The 22584-nt window shown below is 43.7% G+C and overlaps 1 protein-coding gene across 2 annotated transcripts in view; it reads right to left on the bottom strand.

The window, feature by feature from the left end:
• Positions 1-22584, bottom strand: part of itpr2 (inositol 1,4,5-trisphosphate receptor, type 2) — a 286031-nt gene that overhangs the window by 139697 nt on the left and 123750 nt on the right. For both annotated transcript variants that reach the window (XM_084334286.1, XM_084334287.1), the window contains exons 22-29: positions 15595-15779; positions 14835-14964; positions 13266-13323; positions 12749-12914; positions 9845-10012; positions 3290-3376; positions 2616-2741; positions 2362-2484 (exon numbers count right to left, since the gene is read on the bottom strand). In XM_084334286.1, the coding sequence (XP_084190412.1) occupies positions 2362-2484; positions 2616-2741; positions 3290-3376; positions 9845-10012; positions 12749-12914; positions 13266-13323; positions 14835-14964; positions 15595-15779 (1043 nt within the window). The remainder of the gene's footprint in view (positions 1-2361; positions 2485-2615; positions 2742-3289; positions 3377-9844; positions 10013-12748; positions 12915-13265; positions 13324-14834; positions 14965-15594; positions 15780-22584) is intronic.

The raw sequence follows: 22584 nt of genomic DNA, 5'->3' as shown, positions 1-22584 counted from the left end.
CTCCGGAGTAGAAGGACTGGAGTATCTTCCCAGATACTCTGAACTTCCTTAACTGTCTCAGGTGGTAGAGGCGCTGCTTCGCCTTTTTTACAACTGAGTCTATGTGTGTTGACCATGTCAGATCCTCTGAGATGTGGACCCCCAGGTACTTAAAGCTGCTCACCCTGTCCACGGTAGCCCCGTTTATCCTCAGTGGTGTGTGTGTCTCCTGCTGTCCTCTCCTATAATCCACGATCAGCTCCTTGGTTTTACCAATGTTCAGGAGCAGGCTGTTGTCATGGCACCAGTGTTCCAGTACCTCAACCTCCTCCCGGTAGGCCTTCTCGTCGTTGTCCGAGATCAGCCCCACCACCACCGTGTCGTCTGCAAACTTCACTATGGAGTTGGAGCTGAACTTGGCCACACAATCGTGTGTGTAGAGTGAGTACAGCAGGGGGCTCAGAACACAGCCTTGGGGGGACCCGATGCTCAGGGTGATGGTGTTGGAGGTCTGACCCCCCACCCTGACCGCCTGGGGTCTTTCACTCAGAAAGTCCAGTACCCAGGCGCTCAGAGCGGAGCTCATACCCAGCTCGATCAGCTTGTCCACCAGTCTGGTGGGGACTATGGTGTTGAACGCTGAGCTGTAGTCAATGAACAACAGTCTCACATAGCCCCCCTTCTGGCGGTCAAGGTGAGAGAGGGTGCTGTGCAGTACTTGGGAGACCGCGTTGTCAGTGGACCTGTTTGTCCTGTATGCAAATTGCATAGGGTCCATATCACTGGAGTGCAATAGCGGCCGCAAGGCGTTAGGCGACGGTATTGGATGTTTGCAATCTCAGACCCATTCAGGACAGCCTGCCCGATGAATTATCAATGGAAATAGCGAATAAAAGAAATAACGATCCAGAAACGGGTTTATCCGTGAATGGCACTCAACCGTCGGGCGCCAGAAACGGGTTTATCTGTGAATGGCACTGGATGTGTTAATGGTGGTGCTGCTGGAAAGGTCATTGGGTCACCAAAATCAATAGAGTTCATCCTACAGGGGTCATGAATGTGCACAGCAAATTTGAAAATATTTGCATGAAAGCTATTGGAGGTAACGTGTTTACGCAGAAGATCTGCCGTGGCAGCAGCGGCCGGGGTAAACCCATAACATCCCTGACACATTATACCGCTGTCCTTCGGCGTATTATAATGATAATAAACAATACAAGGGAAATCATAGAAAGGTATAACAAGTAAGGAGAGATAACAGGGCATAACAACATCCATAGAGATGGCAGACTGATGTCCAGATGGGTTGCCACTTGCCACCCAGGGTGATCCTAGGAAACACAACGAACACAGGACTCTTTCTCTCAGACAGATCGCTTTTTATTTCCTTACCTTAACTACTGTAATATAGTCTGGGCTGCAACATATCCATCATATCTCAACAAATTAGTCATAATCCAGAATGATGGATGATTTCCCACTCTACCAGATATGAACCATCTGCACCTCTGTTCCGCAAATATTCACTACTATCAATTGACAAACTTAATACCCTTCAAACATGCTCATTCATATTCAAGTTCATTAACAATAGGCAAGATCTTCCTGATACCTTCCATCGTTTCTTCATATTTTCATCAGAATTTCACTCATATCCAACAAACCATAGCAATAAACTCCACTTACCTTTCTGTCGGACAACTAGCCATCAATTCAACATTAGCTTTACAGGCCATAAACTCTGGAACACTATAAATTAAACATTGAGGTCAACAACCTCCTTATCCATATTCAAAAAACAATTAAAATCTCATTTAATTTCATCATAAATCACTGTCACATTAAGTTACTCCTGTGTCATCAGTGTTACATCTTCTGTTAGTATGACTGCTTGTTTCCTTTTCCTCATTATATACAGTTAATATGCTATTCTCCTCTGTCTTTGCCCTCTTGTACAAAAAATAATAATAATAATAATTGTTCTTGTTACCGACTCATGTAAATGTTCCATGTTTTCGCATTAGTGTCTGCCTTATGTCTCTGATCCTGTTTTATAGTTTATTTTGTAGTCCATGTTTACATGTAATTCGTCCATATTGTTTATGGACAACGATGGGAGTGAAACTTTGTACAAGCCCTTCGGGCTTCGTTCCCTCCTAGTACTGTTTTTTTTTTAAATAATGTGCTAAATAAATAAAATAAACTAAACAGGCCAGGCGCACACAGCAGAGGCACCAGTTAGAAAATTCGGAGATACAATTCTGGGGAATTTTTCCCCCAAAACACCCAAACGCTTTGTAATGGTCAACACAACCACACCTGAAAGGGTTAACGCAGAAAAGGTCCAGCAAGGTTAGGTCAGAACAGAAGCAGAACATTTACCCCAGGAGTGAGGAAAAGGTTAAGGTGCTTGTGGAGCAGAATCTGGTTCTGGGCATTCCCTCTGCAGAAGTTCTGCAGAAAGTTGTGGGCCAGGGTCATGATCTCATTCATCTTCTCATCGCTCTGTGGGGATGCAGACAGAGAGAGAGAGAGACAGCCGGTCAGACAAGAATGTTATCGTCTTCTAAAAAGATTTCACAGTAACATGAGGGGAAATGAGGTCATGTACTGTGGTCATGTGTCCGCTCGCTCACCGTCTCGAAGGGGATCTGGAGCAGGTCCAGCACCACGGTGTGAGCTCCCATGTTCTTCAGGAGCCTCTGCTGCTGGACACGACTCTTCTTACTGGGGTAGCACAGTTTACTGAGCCGGAGCAGGATCTAGTCAACACAAACACACTTTTATTTAACCTTTATTTATAAGAACATGCCAACATTTTGGGAAATTAGCCTATCGTCTTCTCCAGAGAGAGACAAAAAGATAGATACCAGTTTCCTCTCTGTGCGTTCAGTAGAAAGCTATCTGGCTGCATGTTAGCCTAGCTTAGCACAATGAATGGAAGCAGAACGGTTACAGTAGCCTTCGGGAGAGGTGTTAGTTGGACAATGCCATCACAGAGGTAAAGGAAATAATTAAAACACATTAAAACAAACAACCAAATAAAATGACATGGTATGTAATACATGAAGCAGAACAGACACATTACAGTTAAAAGGCTGGGTGACTGATGCAGGTGTGTGTAAACAACTCTGAGATAGTCCTTAAAAGTATTAAGGGGGAACGATTTGTCTATTTTCAAAGTATTTTGCATCTCGTTCAAACACACACACACCTACACACACACAATAACATCACATCTACACAACAGAATGACATGACATATATACCGGTATACGTTAGGATATGCTGTGATGAAGTCAGGTCTCACCTCTTTGACAACCTTGTAGTTGTTGGCTTTATTGCCATCAATCTGAGGTTTATTATCCCCGTCCTGCACAGGGTTGAGGACAACCTCCTGTCAATCAAAGCACACATCAAGACAAAGTAAGTGTTTAATTGTATATATTTAGCCATTACCGGTATATCTTAACAATACTTCCATCAACAGACCGGATGTTTGCTTCCTTTAAAACAACAGAGAGCATTCCGTGCAAATTAGTGACTCGTCTATTATTGGAGACAGTTATTTACTTCATGAAGCAGCTGATCCCTTTGGTTATATTTGGAGATGTGCCAGAATAACTCTTACTGTACATGTCATGTCTTATTAGGTTTATTCTGTGTACTTTGCTTCTTGTAAACATAAACTTCTTGTGGAACCTTCCTCATCCCTCATGTATATAATAATGCTGTATATACTGTGTATGTATATATATATATAATATGTATATATATATATATATATATATATATATATATATATATATATATATATATATATATATATGTATTATTATTCTCTATATATCTGCATGTCTGTACATAACTGCATATAATGCTTTTTACATATATGCAGATACTATATCTATACATATCCCTTACTAGTTACACTTCTGAAACGTCTGGTCAGTACGACTTACTACCATAGTCTTTATACCTGTATCACTGTGTACATGTTAATACTACAACTCTGGTACATACATCTGATTAGCACCATTACTCAGTAGTATTAATTTATATATTTGATACCCAGTTTAATCACCTGTATATTACTGTAGCAATTTACTGTTACATGTGCACTCTGGTTGGATGCCAAACTTATTTTCATTGTAATGTAATCTACTCTAATTTAATCTAATCTAATCTAATATGTATGTATGTATGCCTGTGCATCTGTGCTGTCCTGCGGAGGCAAGCTGCAGTGACTTATGTTATCTTTTATATTTATTTATTTAATTGCCTTTGTAGGGCAATATAAGTATGTATCTATTAACGGGATAATGTAGGCAAGAATGTTCATTTACTTTTTTTTGTTTCATTTTAGGCCTTGTCCAGACGAAGACGGATCAGATCTTTTTCGTTTTCATTTTGTTTTCATTTCGAAAAAGGTTTTCCGTAAACACGAAATAGTTTCAAGAAATATGTGCATCCAAATGAGAACACTGAAAATGCTGAAATGTTGCCACAAATGTACAAAATAAAAGTCTTTCCCATGTTTTAGACGTCGCTCTTTTATTTTGAAACCCCCCGACCAGAAGTGTCATCATTGTTTTTGCTAGCGGAACAATGTGTGTCGTCTGGTTCTGTGCTTTTGAGCTAATGCTAGTTTCCAAAGGAGAGGAGAGAGACACCGCGGCTCACATGCGCAAATGCAGCTACAGGCATTCGATGATGAGGAGGAAGAGCTGCTGATTTTAATCGGCAGGAGAGAGAGAGCGTGTCAAAGCCATATATAATATGGTGCGGTCCTAGACACGACAGCGCAGCTCGAACTACCTGTTGTATTAAATTAATTCATTGATGTTTAATTTGTCCCTGTGTCCAGTCCTTTCGACTAGCCCCACCCGTTCATTGTAAACAATGATGCATGTAATTGTATTAAAGTTACTGTGTGTTGTAGCTATGTTAATAAATTCTGAATGGCATTAACGTTAGTTGGGTATGTTAGCTAGTATGACAAACAATGCTATTTAGTTCACTTGCTAGCTATCGTTGGTAATCAAAAGTTGTCTGTATTTAACGTTACCTCAGGATACCACTGTCATTGTATTTAGTTGGTTAGCTATTTAGCTAATGTTGATAGCATTGAATAGCAGCAACGCTAGCTGGCTGGCTACAATGAATTCTCACAAGCTGGCATCGTAAAATCTCAACACCAGCCATGGGAATACTATTTACTAAATGATGGAGGCTTTTTAATCATCAAGGTAAGAGAGTATTTGTCATGATCAACTGAAGGCGTATGCTATGGAACAGTCTATGTGATTGGCTACTTAGCCAGCTTATTTGGGTTTTTCAGAAAAAGGCCCACTATGTGACGCTAATCTCTAGCTAGTATCGTATCGTGTATTTCATCACAGTAGCCTCCCGGTGTTTAATAAACACTTCTAGCCAGGACATATCTGGACATTATGTATCATGTTTATTTTTTGTTGGCTGGGTTTGCGCATGCGGATTAAGGGAGAGGTGGGCTATCGCGTCATCGGTTCAGGAAAGATGCGTATAGGCTTGTAAAGATGGGAACGCAAGGGTGGCGTTGATTGATTGATTTATTGCATCTTCAGATTTGTCCGCTCTGGGACCCGTTCTCAGAAAATAGCATATTCAGGCTCCCAGAACGCGGTTCCATGTGGACGAAAGGTGCATACGATAAAATACTTTTGACGGATACAACCGAAATCGTCTTCGTCTGGACATGGCCTTAGTTTTGTATTTTGTAGAGTGTTTGGTCTTTTACCCTTTTATTATATGAAGCACAATCTCAGGAGGGTCATACAGAACCAAGCATTTCACTATATTGTACATGTAACTAATATGTGACAAATAAAACAAAACTTTAAACTTTACCTAGGGAAGAGGAAGGAAAAGAGAAATAAAAAATGTATTAAGAAAATAATTGCATAACAGAAGAACACCTATATGTCATGTCTTGTTAAGTTTATTCTGTGTACTTTACTTCTTATAAACATAAACTTCACTACGTGAACCTTGAAGGAATGCGCTTTCCTCCCTGCGCGTCATGCAGGTTAAGCTAAGCGGCCAGAATGGATGCTTTACATGGATCCATTTTGTCTCCAGGATACATTCTCAACGTATGTGTTGGTTCTATAAAGAACAAGAAACCTGTAAATCCTTTTAACCTGCCACTTACTGGAGTCTGGCGTTTATTTATCCAGGTTATGTTCCCCGGAGCGTCCGAGATCAGCAGCGTGACTGACAGGATAATATACGAGACTTTACGTTTATTGGAGGTTTTATGGTTTATGCACCGCTTTAGGTTTATGACTCGTCTTGAAGGTCCATAACTCCCGTTAACCCCTTAACACATTGAGCGCCACGCTCTTTTCCCATCTTTACTCAATTGCGCCAGCGTTATTGATCATTTTAGCGATGTTTGCAGACCAATCGTGTGTTCTGTATTAGAGCTATGGAGACAATAGTATGGCTCATTTGACAGGCATTGTTCATAGTCCATCACTGACTAACCAGTTCATTTCTACATACTGTAGTTTGTGCACCATTACACGCTAATCATCGCCCCTTTCCAAAATAATCCAGTATTTGTTCATAGATCGCGAGATATGACGGGTTATATGCAATATGCTCAAATCGTTCGGGTTGCTCGTCTGAAACCCCAAATACTTCCAAATCAAAAGGTATATACCATGTACATATGTGTCTTCACAATATCATCAAGGGGGGGGTCGTTTTAACTCAAAACTCTGATCGTTACCAAAAGAAAGTTTTAGGTCCGGTAAAATACGACACTGATCGTTACAAAAACATGTTTCAGGTTCGGTAAAATAGACATAGAATATACCTTACTTTAGCCAGAAGGTACTCCAAAAAGAATAATCCACAGTGATCCCATCGCGATTATTCATGTATTATGTGTATACTCGTGTATACGGGAAATAGGTTTAAGCGATCGCTCTGTCTCTGAAGGGGAGGAGTCCTTGTAGAAAAAAATTCAATAAAAAGGGTCTCCACACCAAACTATTCCAGTTCAAAAGGTAGGTGATACTGCCACCTGGCAGGATTCGATTGTCATTGCAATTGTAACGTAGGCAGATGAGCCAGGGAGGCGGAGCTCCGGCTGAGAACGGGGATCAAAGGAAAAATATCAAAGGATCAAGCATTGGCAGTGAAACACGAGTATACTTGTTTTTGACGCAGAAAGTGTTAACACTTTCAGCGCCAATCGCGTAAATTACGTGTTTGCTCGCCCAACCGTTGGACGCCAAACACGTAATATTACGTTTTTAGATCGTTTTTTTATTTTAATATCCTATACAGTCTCACGGACCTCGGTGTTACCATTGGAACTCATTCTGAGACCTCGAGAGTGCAATGCCGGCCGAATCCTGCTAGGTGGCAGTATCGCCTACCCTTTGAAATCTTAAACTGTGTGTTACATTTTATATGATCCGGACGGAGAATTTGGACCCAGGCAAGTGAAACGGTTCATTCGAGCAACTTGGAACGTGTTAGGCACACTTGATGCATATTTTGTGCTATTTCATGTCAGGGACCCGATGGACATCAATACTGGAAATCGCGATCAGACAATTGGAATATTCATTTTGGGATACCTCCTAGGTAAGGACTATATGACATCAATCCTACTTTGATCCAACAATGATTTCACATCTATCGCAATGATCAACATATGTAGTATTCAAAACGTACGCCGTTGGTGACGATCAGAGCATCAACCACCCCCCCCCCCCCCTTTGATGCATTCATGATGAAACATAATACCTATTATATACCTTTGATTTGGAAATAGTAACGTGTCCAGGCGAGAAACGCGAACGACTAGGGGTGTAACGATTCAACCCCACAACGATTCAATTCAATTATGATTCTTTAGGCAACGATTCAATGCATCATGAAATATCTTCATTTGACCATGATTCAATTCGATGCGATTCGATACATTTTCTATCAGTTAATTCCCCCCCAAAAAATGTATACACAAATGTGGCTGGGGGAACTGATTCACTTTTTTTTAACAATTCTTTTTTTTAACACAATCTGCTCCAAGAACGAGTTAACTCGTTATTGCCCGGCATGCGTTCAGCGCCAACAACGAGTCAACTAGTTTTTGGGATCGTTATTTCTTTTATTCGCTATATCTATTCATAATTCATGGCTGCAGCCTCTGCAGACCCTTCAGACCCTGTCTGAGCTGGCAAACGGTCAACACCGCCCTCTACTGCCTTGCGGAGCTATTGCACTCCATTGGAAATGGTCTGGTGTGTTTTCTGAGCCGATCTGAGCCATGGGGACGGGGTTTAAATACTCAGGCGAGGCAGGCCTTTACAACGATGGCATGGAACACTAACCCTGCCCGACCGTTCATGTGTAACGCTCGGTAATGTCGGGGACAGGATCGCTGTGGATAACTGGAATGGCGATCAAATAATTGTATTATTTTTTTTGCATTATATCAGAGGGACTCTATAGACTCTATATATCCAATATTGCGTTGATCTGATATTTATTTTCCCCGCGATCGAAGCTGTGTGTGTGGACTCTGTGTATGCCGTTTACCATTAGTGGCGCGGGGGAAGAGGGGAGGGCGCCCCGCGGTCGAAGCAACATTTCATATATACACGAGGAGACATAATACCAATAATCTAGCGTTGATTTCAGGATGATTAGATAATCAGCCGAAAAATGACAACGTGATAACTGGATTACAGTAAAATGCCTTTTTCTCGTCCTTCATGGGATTTCCTCAGAATCACCCAAACCATACTCATATTCAAAACGGTATAAAACGGAAATGTACGGATGAAAAAACAATCTGTTTTTTGCATGTTGACCAGAAGCAACTCACTGACAGTCGACGGCATTATTAGATCCATAGCTATAATATAAGATATAGTTTTAGGACTCGCAAGTTTGGCATTCTAAAACTATATCCATTGAATAAAGACCTGCCGCTGAAGGGGGATCAGCGCCCCCTGCTGCTGGCGGTCAATGTGTTAATAATCTATTCTTAAATTTTCAAACTGATGCAGTTGAATAGTCACTTTAGGGTTGATGCATTGCGATGCATCGATGCATTGTTACACCCCTACGAACAACTTTAGCTAAATTCACATAGCGCTCCATAACTCGGCATCCAGGAACACGCGAACGTACATGAAAAAATGTACTCTTTTTTACATGTTGGACGAGAGATAGTGACTGTCAAATGAGCCATAGTATTGTCTCCATAGCTATAATATAGATATAGCTCTGCAAACATCGTGATGCACAGTGAAAATGCCTATCTTTTAGCGTGGCCCATTGACTACAGGATGAGGATAATAGCTGGCGCTGAATGAGTTAATGTAACCAAATCGGTGGACCCACCCATCCCCCCAAAAAAAATCTAATGGACATTCATTCTCTGAATGAGCTCATCTGCACCTTTGTTTTTTATTCAGATCTAATCATATTGCCTATATCTATCTACTATTACCCTGCCCATACTTGTACCCCCCCCCCCTCCCCCCGCCCCATGCTGCTATGACGCCCGCATTTCCCCAAGGGGACCAATAGAGGAATATCTCATCTTATACTATCTCTTGATACAAGGACAAACACTAGAAAACAGGTGATTATGAGTTTGTAATCCTATTTGCTGTATTGTATTGTGGCTGTAAAGGTTTGGTTTTTACGGTAGTAACGCCTGTAAATTTCTGGAGCATCAGTTCCAAATCGACAAAAATAATCAAACTCTCCAAGGAGATCTACACCCCTATACAGTAAAAACATAATGGGTCAAGGCTTTGAATGTTGAATATGGCCTTTCCAGATGTTCTCATACTTCATTGCCCTGCTCCTTGGCCTGACTGTCCCTCGGATCCTCGCTGTTGTAGACTCCAGTCTTCTCCACCCACAGCTCCGACTTCTCCACAGTCAGACGCAGCTGGTCCAGGTCAATCTTGATCTGCTTATAGTTGTCCACATCCTGCTCGGACACCAGCAACTGGACCTGGAGGAACACACACACATTACTCATTTATTTGATTTCCCAAAAGAAACGTTGAAAATACAGTCTGGGAGACCCACCAGTTGCATATGCGCCGAACATAACATACAGCATCCGTCTCATGGGTAGAGTAAGCAATGCGTTTCTGCCAAAGACAGCAGATACTGAACAATACCCTGCTAACTTGATGGTGCCCCTTCCTAAGGAGGCCAGCCATCTCAAAGTCTCTCACAACTAACCTTTGTATTGTACATGACCCGGGCTACAAAATAAAACCAGTAGCCTAGCTGTGAAATGATCAACTACAGTTGCAGATGCTTGGTCAAAAAGACACACACACAAAGACATGAGCATACAAGCAGTGAGTGGGAGTAATATCTACCCAATAGATCTCCCTTTACCACCATGGAAAGTTCTCTCTCTCTCTCTCTCTCTCTCTCTCTCTCTCATTTCCTATGTTACATTCTAATATAAAAATAATATAAAAAGTGTACATTTGTAATATGTTGGTTTAAAAGTAAAGTAAAAGTCCAGGTACAGTGAGGCACAGTGATGCATTATAAAGTCTGATGGTTGTCGGAATGAAGGACTTCCTGTGCCATTCAGTGCTACATCTTAGGAGTCTTAGTCTAGCACTGAACGTGCTCCTTCTATCAGCCAAGTCTGTGTGTAGTGGGTGGGAGGGGTTGTCCCTGATGGCATGGAGCTTAGTAAGGCTCCTCCTCTCCGCCACCCTCGCTAGGGAGTCCAGCTCCACCCCAACCACGTTACTGGCCTTCCTGACTAGCTTATCCAGCCTGTTTGCGTCCCCCGCTCTCAGTCCGCTGCCCCGGCAGGTCACAGCGTACAAGAAGGCACCCGCCACCACCGACTCGTAGAACATCCTCAACATCCTTGTACAGACGTTGAAGGATCTCAGCCTTCTGAGGAAGTAGAGTCGGCTCTGGCCCTTCTTGTAGAGTGCCTCTGCGTGTTTTGACCTGTTCAGTTTATTGTCGATGTGTACACCAAGGTATTTGTAATCCTCAACCATGTCCATATCGACTCCCCTGATGGAAACGGGGGGCACAGATGTACTCCTCCCCAGATCAACAACCACTTCCCTGGTCTTCGTCACATTTAGCTGCAGGTGGTTTTTATCGCACCATGTGACGAAGTCCACCACCAGTGCCCGGTATTCCTCCTCATCACCATCCTTCATTTTTATTTTATTTATTTAACCTTAATTTAACCAGGAAGTCCCATTGAGATACAAGATCTGTTTTGCAAGGGAGACCTGGCCAAGATGACAGCAATAACATTTGCAATATATCAGACGGCAATAAAATGTGCGGTACATCACACAAGAACATAATGAAAGTGCATGTATACAATATAATTATTATTATTATTTTTTTTTTTACTTCGCTTTGAAATATTATAGTGAAATATTTTGCACTGTTGTCGCATTTATCTTGTTGAAATTCTCCCACAGGTTCTTTTTTGTAAGTCGACTGTTTTGCACACCCCATGGTGCTCAGCTGTCAGCAGTCAGCTGGCCTCCCACGCCCGCGCGCAGTTCCCAGGTAATCACACAGTGCTGCGGTTGCATTCTGTATGTGCCGTCTTTCATGATGGCAACCCCCACTAAGAAAGTTAAAGCAAAGGAAATTCGGGAATTCCAGCCCTTGTGGACAGACGACTACAGGTTTGTGTGTCAGAAGGACCGTGCTGTGTGTACTTTATGTTTAGAAAATGTAGTTTGCAGAACGTCAGGTGTGAAACGCCATTTTGAGACGAAGCATCAAAAAAGTTTCAAAGATCAGGCGGATAAGGCAGAATCGATTAAACGTGCCATGGCCAGGTATGGAAAGCAAGGCAGCACCCTCAAAGTGTTCACGACTGCTAAAGACCACGCAACTGAAGCAAGCTATCGCATTGCTCATTGCATTGCGAAATGTGGAAAGCCATTCACTGATGGCGAGTATATTAAGGAGGCTTTTCTCTGTAGCTCAGATGTTTTGTTTGAAGGCTTGCCAAACAAAGAGACAATCAAATCAAGGATAAAAGATATCCCCATGTCAGCTCGAAGTGTCGAGCGACGCATCAACGAAATCTCAGAAAATATCAGAGAACAGCAAACAGCTGGATTAAAATATGCTCCGGTGTGCAGCTTAAAGTGACCAACTACAGCCCCCAGATAACGGAGCTCAGTAAAGCAAAACTGTTTGTCTGCATTGCACCCCCGCCCCAACTCAGATTTAGGGTTGATACAACCATCATAATAATATTGTTAATAATAACAATAATGATGTAATAATGTAAAAATTATCATAAAAAATACCCGATTATGAGAAAAAGAATTACGATGCATGGAATATTGTTGATATGGCACACTAGTTACAACTATATTTCAAACTGGCACTTCATGTCAAAAAGGTTGCTGACCCCTGGTGTAGACGGTGAAGAGGAAGGGGGAGAGGACTGTCCCCTGCGGGGCCCCGGTGTTGCTGACCAGTCTGTCCGACACACAGCTCTGTAGGCGCACATACTGTGGTCTGCCTGTCAGATAGTCAACAACCGAGGACACCAGGGGGGTGTCTGGTGTCAGTTTGCCTGAATACATTGCTATTGTTATTAGGGCATGCATTGCCGCCTGACGGGGGCTTGCCCTCCACTGAGTGCAGCTTTCTAGTTCCACATTCTGACAGCTCACCAGTTACCCGGCGCTGTAGTGTGTAGCTGATATAGTGTCTGTACCTGTTTGAAGGCCTGCAGGACCTCGGCTCTCTGGCTGAAGTGTTTGAAGATGAGCTGGAGAGACCCAGACACCAGTGGGGGATAGTCCTGCATGATGAGGTGGATCAGAACCCTTAAGAACGTCCGGCCCTTTTCATCGTCCAGTTCCACCGCACTCTTCTCTGAGCTGAAGCCACGCACACACACACACACAAGTAAAAAATATTTCATTTCACACCTTTATTTCAACTTGTAAGACACTGAGGTTACCCTCATTTACAGCGATGATGAGCTTACGAAACAAGTTTATCAGAAATAGTCATACATATAGGCACAATAAATAAAAAATAAACTATAAAAGATCAGCTAAGAAAGTTACAAGTCGACACACAAGTTGTTAGAAGTCCAGTAGTTTATTAGTGGAGACATGAGTAATCAAATAAAAAACGGTCTGGAACCTGATTTGCCTTCAAGCAGTCAGATTCTATTTGTTGCTCTGTCTGGATATACAGTGTTAAATATTAAACATCTCACTTACCTCCCAGCAAACATGGTCTCTGCTTCTGCCGCAATATCATCTATGTCTGGTTCTGAAACTGCAGACAAAGTCAAAAGAACAGAAACCGCAACGGTTCAATAATCTGAGACGGCTCAATTCAAACACCTCATATAATATGGACAACGTCAATAAACCCGCAGGGCTAGGGACGGGCATTTGAAGGCATATCAATATACTGTATTCTATTTAATACATTTCTGTTAACCAAACTACCCCAAAAAGAAAACAAAAAAGGGAGACTGAAGGGCCTCTGATCCTCACCTTCACACATACTGTGAGCAATATTATGACTACCGGTAGTTGAATAGTTTTCCATTTATTTGTCAAGTAATTAAAGAAAACAAATCCAATTTGTTAAATTATTATAATTATTTTTTGATCCACCTTTTTCTCCTTATTTTTCAATTTTTCTCCCATCCCAATTTCGTATAGCTAATTCTCCCCTTCAATTCTCCCCTCCCCTGTCTTGAACGGTGCTAGACTATGCCTCCCACTGGTCGGTTGTAGTGAGGATAGAAGCCTTGCATCATGTGTCCCCTCCGGTACACGAGGAGGCAGCCTGTCGCATCTTTTCACCAGACTCTGTGGCGAGGAGTAACGCGTGGGAGGCTCACGCTGCCCCCGATACTTCCTGTCTCTGCTGTACAGGCGTCACCCAACGACCTGTAGGAGTCGCTGTCCACAACGTCCAATCCCCACCCATCGACTTTCCACCCGCTACCTCTACCAATTGAGATAGTATGACGACTGGCCCAAGCCACAGGCAACGCTGACTCGGGGAGTCGAGACCGGAGGCTCTTGCATTGGTGATGAGCGCAATCTCCGCTACGCCACCCAGCCGCCCCCAATTTGTTAAATTTGTTGAACATAGGAGAACTTGAATTTAGTAGCTGAATCAGTGCAGTTGATGCAAACAAGACCATCAGCCATATATATATTTAATCTCACCATATATATATATATATCCACATCTGTCTGTACATACCTGCATATATTCCTTTTTACATATCTGTAGATACTATATGTAAGCGCTTTGAGATGCCTAATGTAAGGCGCTATATAAAATAAAATAAATGTATTATTATATCTATATCTGTACATAGCTAGTTACCCCTTACCTACTCTTACTAGTTATGCTGCTGGTCAGTATGACTTAGTGTCTTACAACTCTGTACATACATCTGATTATCACTATTACTCAATACTGAGTAGTACTAATTTATATATTTTATACCCAGTTTAAATCACCTGTACATTGTATATTGCTGTTGCACTTTACTGTTACATTTGCACTCTAGTTGGATGCCAAACTTATTTTCGTTGTACTGTATTTTTGTGCTGTATGACGACAATACATTTGAATCTAATGAATATTACGACTATTTTCCATTCATTGAACATAGAAGAAAAAACCTTGAAATGAGTTGCATTTGACACAAACGAGACCATCAGCGAGAGTCAAACACCTACGTAATTTCAAATATTCTGTGTGTCTGTGCCCGTCACCCAGCAAGAGTGACGTCTCACCAGTGACCAGGGACGTCTTACCAGACATCATAGGCACCTCCGACATGGACGACGAGACGGAGATGTCAAGAGTATTCTTCTCTCCAAACTCTTTCTTGTAGATGGACAGTAAGTAGGTGATCCTGTAGTCCAGCCTCACGCTCAGGATGAACTGACGGAGAGAAACAAAATGTATGCAATAAATAAAAACTGTTCACATTGCACTTTATTTCATACACACACACTATAGATATTTACCACAGAAATACTGTAGTGAGTGATTTAAAGTATTCCTGTGTTTTTTTTCAGGGTGGTGGGATATTTTCTTTCCATACACATAGTATATTAACCACAGTATATTAGATTCTAATTTATTGTCATTATACAGAACAAGTACAGTACAACGAAAATAAGTTTGCCATCCAGGAAGAGTGCAAATGTAACAGTAAAGTGCAACAGCAATATACAGGTGATTAAACTATTTATAAATAGCCAATTCAACTAGATATAAAATATATAAATGAGTACTACTGAGTAATAGTCAGATGTATGCACAGTGTTGTGATTTACCACAGTATTTCTATAGTGAAGTATCATAGACATGTATGGTGAATGGTGTAGTATCACTATAGTATTATTGTGGTTACACCATAGAAATACTATGTATATGGTTATATCTACAGTGCTTCATTTTAGTATCTCTATAGACGAAAAAACACCACATGAACGTGATAGTCAAGTTTTCGCATGGGATCATGCCAATTCACCCAAGGGCACATCCAGGCCACTAGGGGGCACTTGCCTGCAGGATCTCTATGATCTTCAGCTTGGTGTCCATGACCATGACGTCCTCGTTGTCGTGCAGGTGGCCCTTGCCGTGGCGCAGGGAGGGGGGCGTGTCCGGCAGGCTGTGAGGAAGGCCTCTGCTCAACACCATCTGCGTCATCATCTCGCCAACGCCGCTGATGGAGCGCAGCACGTTGTTTCCTGAGGGGATGGACTCAACATCAGTATAGTGTACAGTAAAACTCGTTTCATGTCAACAATCCCCAGACTGACGCGCCATGGTGCCCCAAGGTCAAGGTCAGAGGTCAAGGTTAGCCTACATTTTGGGACATCCAGAGTTCAACTAAGTACTGAAGGGCCGGACCATTTAAACATTTAACATCTTACATAAGTGTTACATTAACACACCCTTCTTGGACTATTAAATTTGCACATATACTCAAAACTGGGAGCATCTGAACATGACACTGTTCAATCCTGCACAATTATACAGCCCTGTCCTATAATAAATTCCATTGTATTTGTATTTTTCTTTTTTTTATTATTTATCTTTTTCCCCCTCCTTTTTCCTCCGATTTTCTCCCATCCCAATGTTAGTCGTTATGCCAATTCCCAATCCCCTTCCTGGTCGCTGCGCACTTACCCCCCACAGTCAGATCATCTGGGAGAGTGGAGGCTATGACGTGCTTCCTCCGACACACGTCTAGCCAATCAACCGCTTCTTTTCACCTGGCAGCGCGGACTCTCACTGAGAGGGCGTAGCGTGTGGAAGGATCACACTATCCCACTTAGATCCTATCCGCGCTTAGCAGGCGCCCCGACCGAACTGTAGGAGTCACTGTTTACAACAACCCGGACCCACCCCGCCAGCTTCTCCCACCCTCTAATACTGTATTAGTGTGAACGGCCAGCCAAGCTGGTGACAACGCCGGAGCTGTGAGCTGGATTCGAACAGACGAATCCAGCGTCTCCGGGGTTGGTGACGAACTCAATCTCCGCTACGCCACCTGACCGCTATTGTATTTGTATTCGAATTTATTTTATATAATGGTCAAGTTCAGATTTATTTATATAGCATTATTTAAAAACAACCGAGGTTGACCAAAGTGCTGCACAATACAAAGTACAAAAGTACTGTAAATTATACAGTACTAAATACAATACTAATAAAAATACAACACAAGATACACAGTTTACACAAACATAAATAGTACTGCAAACAGTACTACATGTAACAATACAAATAAAATGCAGTAAAATAGAAACACGGATGTACGGCTCAACCTGAATGAAAATCCAGTGAGAAGAGGCGTGTCTTTAACAAAGACTTAAAAATCGCAAGGGTTGGGGGCAGATCTAATATGTAAAGGTCCTGTTCCACAGCTTGGGGGCAGATCTATGTAAAGGTATACTGTTCCACAGCTTGGGGGCAGATCTAATATGTAAAGGTGAACTATTCCACAGCTTGGGGGCAGATCTAATATGTAAAGGTTGATACGATACGATATTGTCCCAGGGACCTGCATCTGAGAATAAACTGGTTGGATATGATTTAGTCCATATTTAATATTATTAAATTTCCCGACAGCCGGGCTACCCAAAATATTTAATACCTAATGTAAATGCAAATTAAATGTAAGACTTTTTAATACCTGACATTGAGAATTTAATATCCCACAGATACCCATATAGTGTACACGAGGAGTGTTCAAACATGGTTTTAAGATAGGAGTTGCATGAAACATAGCGAGCGAGCGACTTGTTTCATACTGAATATTTTTCAGGTACACCAACCTGGATGCTCCTGGTGTAAACTGTATTACTTTCTTCCTGATCAGCCTGTCCCAGGAGCTCCTCTGGATTTCTACTTTCTTTCTTGTTTCCTTTCCTCATTCCTACTTGTACATCTCCCCTCCTTCTCTCTTCGCTAACAAACTGAACAAGCCGGTGAGAAAGGCTAGCTCCGTGGTGGGAGTCGAACTGGACAATCCAGAGGTGGTTGCGGAGAGGAGGATGAGAAAGAAGCTGGAGGCCATCCTGGAGAACCCCTCCCACCCTCTCTGTGAGGAGCTAGCTAAGATGAGGAGCATGGTCAGCAGCACGAGGACTGACCCATTCATTTATTAGCACCTTAGATCTTAAGCGTCTGTCACACTGCGTTACCCTTCCTGGATTATATATTTGCACATAATACTCAAAACTGTGAGCATCTGAACAGTTTTTTTGCACAATACTGTACAATTGCACAGCTGTTAATATATTCTATTCCACTGTATTTGTATTCTAATTTTGTGTATATACTCTACTACATCCTGCACAATTGTACAGCCCTGTCCTATATTCTATTATATTTCGACAATGGCTCAGAAGGTAGAGAGGTCGTCTGGTGATTGGAAGGTTCCTGGTTCGATTCCCGCTCCTCCCGGGCAGCGTGTCGAAGTGTCCTTGAGCAGGACACTTAACCCCTAACTGCTCCCGATGAGCAGGTTGTCACCTTGCATGGTCGCCTCCGCCGTCGGTGTGTGAATGTGTGAGTGAATGGGTAGAATGTGAGGAACAATATTGTATATGGATAAAAGTACTATATAAATGCAAAATGTTACCATTTATTTGAATAATTTCCATTCAAATTTATTTCATATATTCCATTTTATTTTAGTTTAATGTATTTCATTTACTCCTACTTGCTTTGTAAGTGTTGATATTGATGCACCAAATGACCAAGACAAATTCCTTGTATGTGCAAGCTTACTTGGCAATAAAGACTTTTCTGATTTGTATACGCAAGTTTATATTTATTGATAATCTGCTTATTTATACCAGGGTAGACTAAAACTCAGTATGGAGTATTGCACATTGTACAGAGTAGACTTAGGTTATCTATAGATTTGTACATGGGTTGATTTAGGATAAAATCTGTATATTATACCAGGGGGGGCTGTACATACATACTATAATTGTCTTATTATTACCGATATATAGTATACATAGGTCTCAAGTAAACTGTCCAGCAGATACTGTATCTTTATTTCATATTTTTCCTGGTTCTGTATCATCTAGCCCCACCCCCTGTCACCTAGCCTCCCCCTGTCACCTAGTTCCCCCCCCCCCGTCACCTGCGTGCCCCTCCTCCCCCTTTGTCCCCACAGCCACCAGACTGTACAACAGCTCAATCTAGTGCGGGGGGCCTTGACCTTTGACCTGTTGTCTGTTCCCCACACACACCTGTTTTTATGCACCTGTTTTATACACCCGTCTTATACACCTGCTTTTATCTTACATTTTTTATTATTATTAGTAGATATTATTTACTTGAATTTTTATCATGTGCTTGATATGATATGTTTTCATTTGTAATGCGCCCCCCAGAAAAATTTTACATCGGTCTGGGGCGCAGCCAAACAAAATTTAAATAAAAGAATACGAATATATGGACAGGACAATGTAGACAGGGAACCAGACAGACAGAGAACATAAGAATACCTCAGGCACACAACAAAACAGCAAAGTAACTCCGTGATCATCCAGAGCGAAAAGGAGCAAGGCTTTGAATGTCTGTACGGTGTTGGCAGACTTGATGTTAACTTACTTTTTAATTCATGATGCAGACATAACGAAAGTTTATCCTATAACCTAGTTATATGAATACTGGCAGAGCGTCTCGCTCTTTGCCATTATGAGATAACTCTCATCTCCTAGCACCTACTGTGCTCATGAACAAAGAATTTGCACTCACATGCACGTGACCAGGCCACGCCCCCGCGTCCTGCTATAAGACGCCGGACATGGTCACACTCTACCTTCCTCGGAAAAAAGTTTCCAACACTGAAAACCCAACCAAGGGACCTCAGGGCGCTAAGAGCGAGACACTCTGCCAGTATTCATATAACTAGGTTATAGGATAACCTTTCATTATATTATCATACTGGTCATCGCGTCTCGCTCTTTGCCATTATGAGATATGGGACAGAGCAGACGCGTGACCCGACAAGTGTACCCCCTGAGGGCCCGTAAGCCCCAATACCAGGTAGGAGGGGAGTCCCGTCCACCCGCCCGTCCTAACGAAGGGGGGGAGGCAGTCAACCAAAGTGCGGAAAAAGGGGGAACCAAATACCCTGAAAACGCACAGTACAGGCGGGACCACGTGTGACACAGCACCCCGTGGCACACACCCACACACCCCTGCTAGCCCACCAACTGGCGGGACGCAGGGGAGGTCCCAGACCTCAGAACCACCTGGGAGACAGAACCCCCAGTCATGTCCATGAGGTAAAACTTAACGAAGGGACCCGGGGAGGACCAGGAGGCCGCAGCACAGATGTCCTCCACCAAGGCCCCCCCTAACAGTGGAGTGCGCCCTGACACCCCCAGGGGGGAGCTGTCCAGCCAACGTGTAGCAAAGGGCAATGCCCTCACACAACCAATGTGACAGGTGCTGCTTGGACAGCGTCTTACCTGCGCGAGGGCCACCGTAACAAACAAACAGTTGATCGGCAGCCCTGAGATCCTGCGTCCGACTGAGGTAAACCCCCAATGCACGGACAGGACATGACAGATGAAGGCTCGCCTCTAACCCACTAGCGTGAGGAGGCGGATGAAACGCCTGAATCACAATATCCCTGGAGCGAAAAGAGCTCTGCATATTCTTTGGCACGAAGACTGGATTAGGCCTCAGTCGCACCGCTATTTGCCCGAATAGACAGGCACTCAGGCCGCACCGAGAGAGCACACGCGCTTAGCGGAGGTGATGGCCAGCAGGAACGCAGTCTTGAAAGACAGCTGCTCCAACGGCGCCTGCTCAAGAGGCTCAAACAGGGCCTCCGACAACCAGCCCAGGACCAGTTGGAGGTCCCAACTCGGAGACAGAGAACGTTCCACCGGCTTGAGACGCCGAGCGCCAAGCAGGAAACGTTTCACAAGAGGCTGGCTGAACAACGTACTGCCCTCAAAACCCACATGACAAGAGGATATAGCTGCGGCGTATACCCTCACCGTCGAGGCCGACAGTCTACCCAAGATAGACTGAAGGAAGAAAAGAACAGTGTCCAGGACACCGGATCCCAGCCCCCCACCTTATACCACTCTTGAAAAGCACGCCACTTACCCGCGTAAACTGCGATAGTGGAGTGAACGCGCGCGTTTCGGATGGTGTCGACCACAGAAGGGTCAAGACCCATCCCCTCCAGACTCACCCCCTCAGCAGCCAAACCTTCAGTGGCTGTCCCAGAACAGGGAACAGACACAGAGATCCGTGTGCCTGAGAGAGGGCCCGTGGTAACCAAGGAACAGGCCACGGCAGGGCTACCAAGAGCTGGGTCAGGACCGGGAACCATACAGCCATGCCCCGGTCAGGCGCGATCAGGATCAAGGTCCTGTGCTCCCGACGTATCCGCTCCAACAGCTGAGCCATCAGGTGTATGGGGGGGAACGCGTACAGAATCCCGAGCGGCCATGGATACATCGAGAAGGCATCCACCCCCAGGGGAGGATTGTCCCCCCGACTGACCGAGAACCATAAGGGGCACTGGTGAGACTGTCTGCTCGCAAACAGATCCACCGTGGCTTCCCCGAACCAGTCCCGTCTGACTATGTCTGGACGTAGTCCCCACTCGTCAGGATGAGGACCGCCCTGCGACATCACATCCGTGCCCACATTCTCCTTGCCAGGGATGTGGAGCGCCCTCAGGCTGCGCAGATTGAGAGACGCCCATAGCCAGAGCTTGACCGCCGCCCGGTGCAGACAGACGGCACGTACACCACCCTGTCTGTTGATATACGACGCTGTCGTCGTGTTGTCCGTCCTGACCAGGTGGCCGATCCGCTTGAGGACCAGAAGGACCGCCTTCAATTCCAACACATTGATATGCAGTGCAGACCGGGTAGCATGGCACGTCCAGCTGCCCCCTACTGCGTTGGTCCGACACTTCCCCAGTGACCGGGGAGTGAGCTAGACACATCTAGACGGCGAAGTTTTTTTAGGGCGTGCTCATGTTTCAAGTTTCTTTAATAGTTGTCATACAGAAGTACAGAATACTTTTGTACAAAATGCTTCTTACTGTTGCGCTCCAGAGACTGTGCATGACAAGATAAGTATGAAATAAAAACATAGTAAAAATTAGAAGAAAAAAAAGAGGTCACAGTGTTCAGTTTAGACATATGTACAATGTTCGTAGACGTAGTTACCATACAATATACAATACTGTGCAGTGTACTAATATACAATACTATATAGTGCAAGGCATAAATGGACGGGGTGCAGTTTAGGTACAATTCACAGTAGGTGTACGAGTTGTAGTGCAAATCCTTTATCAATAAATATAAAGTGTAAGTGTGTTTGTGTGATCTAAAGTGTGGAGAGTGGGTGCTGCAGTGTGTTGTTTGTTTGAGTGAGTGTGTGTGTGCGTGTGGGTGTGTGTGCTGTGTGCATTTGATGGTTGTTGCATAGTGATTATTGTTCGTTTAGCGATTATTGTTCGTTTAGCAGCCTGATGGCCTGGGGATAGAAGCTCCTTCTGAGTCTTTCTGTGCTCGCCATAAGACTCCGGTATCGCTTGCCTGACGGCAGCAGTTCAAAGAGGCAGTTGTTCGGGTGGCTCGAGTCCTTAATAATTCTCTTAGCCTTCCCCTTGCACCGCTTGTTGTAAATGTTCTGGAGGGTGGGAAGCCCCCCTCTAATTGTGCGTTCGGCTGAACGTGTCACTCTTTGTAGTCTGCTACGGTCTTGTGCAGTGCTATTCCCAAACCAGGAGGTGATGTTGCCGGTCAGGATGCTCTCTATTGTACATGAGTAGAAGTTCCTAAGGATCTTCTGACTGACTTGGAACTTCCTTAGGCGCCTGAGGAAGTAGAGGCGTTGTCGTGCCTTCTTCACAACACTGTCAATGTGTGTGGTCCATGTCAAGTCCTCGGATATGTGGGCTCCGAGGTACTTGAAACTGTTCACTCTCTCAACTGGTGCCCCGTCGATGCTGAGGGGGCTGTAGTCCTTGACCCCCGACCTCCTGAA

The sequence above is a fragment of the Notolepis coatsorum genome (assembly GCF_963971535.1).
Source record: "Notolepis coatsorum genome assembly, chromosome: 18".
In the NCBI taxonomy this organism is placed as follows: Eukaryota; Metazoa; Chordata; class Actinopteri; order Aulopiformes; family Paralepididae; genus Notolepis; species Notolepis coatsorum.
This window is presented reverse-complemented; position numbering and strand designations above follow the sequence as displayed.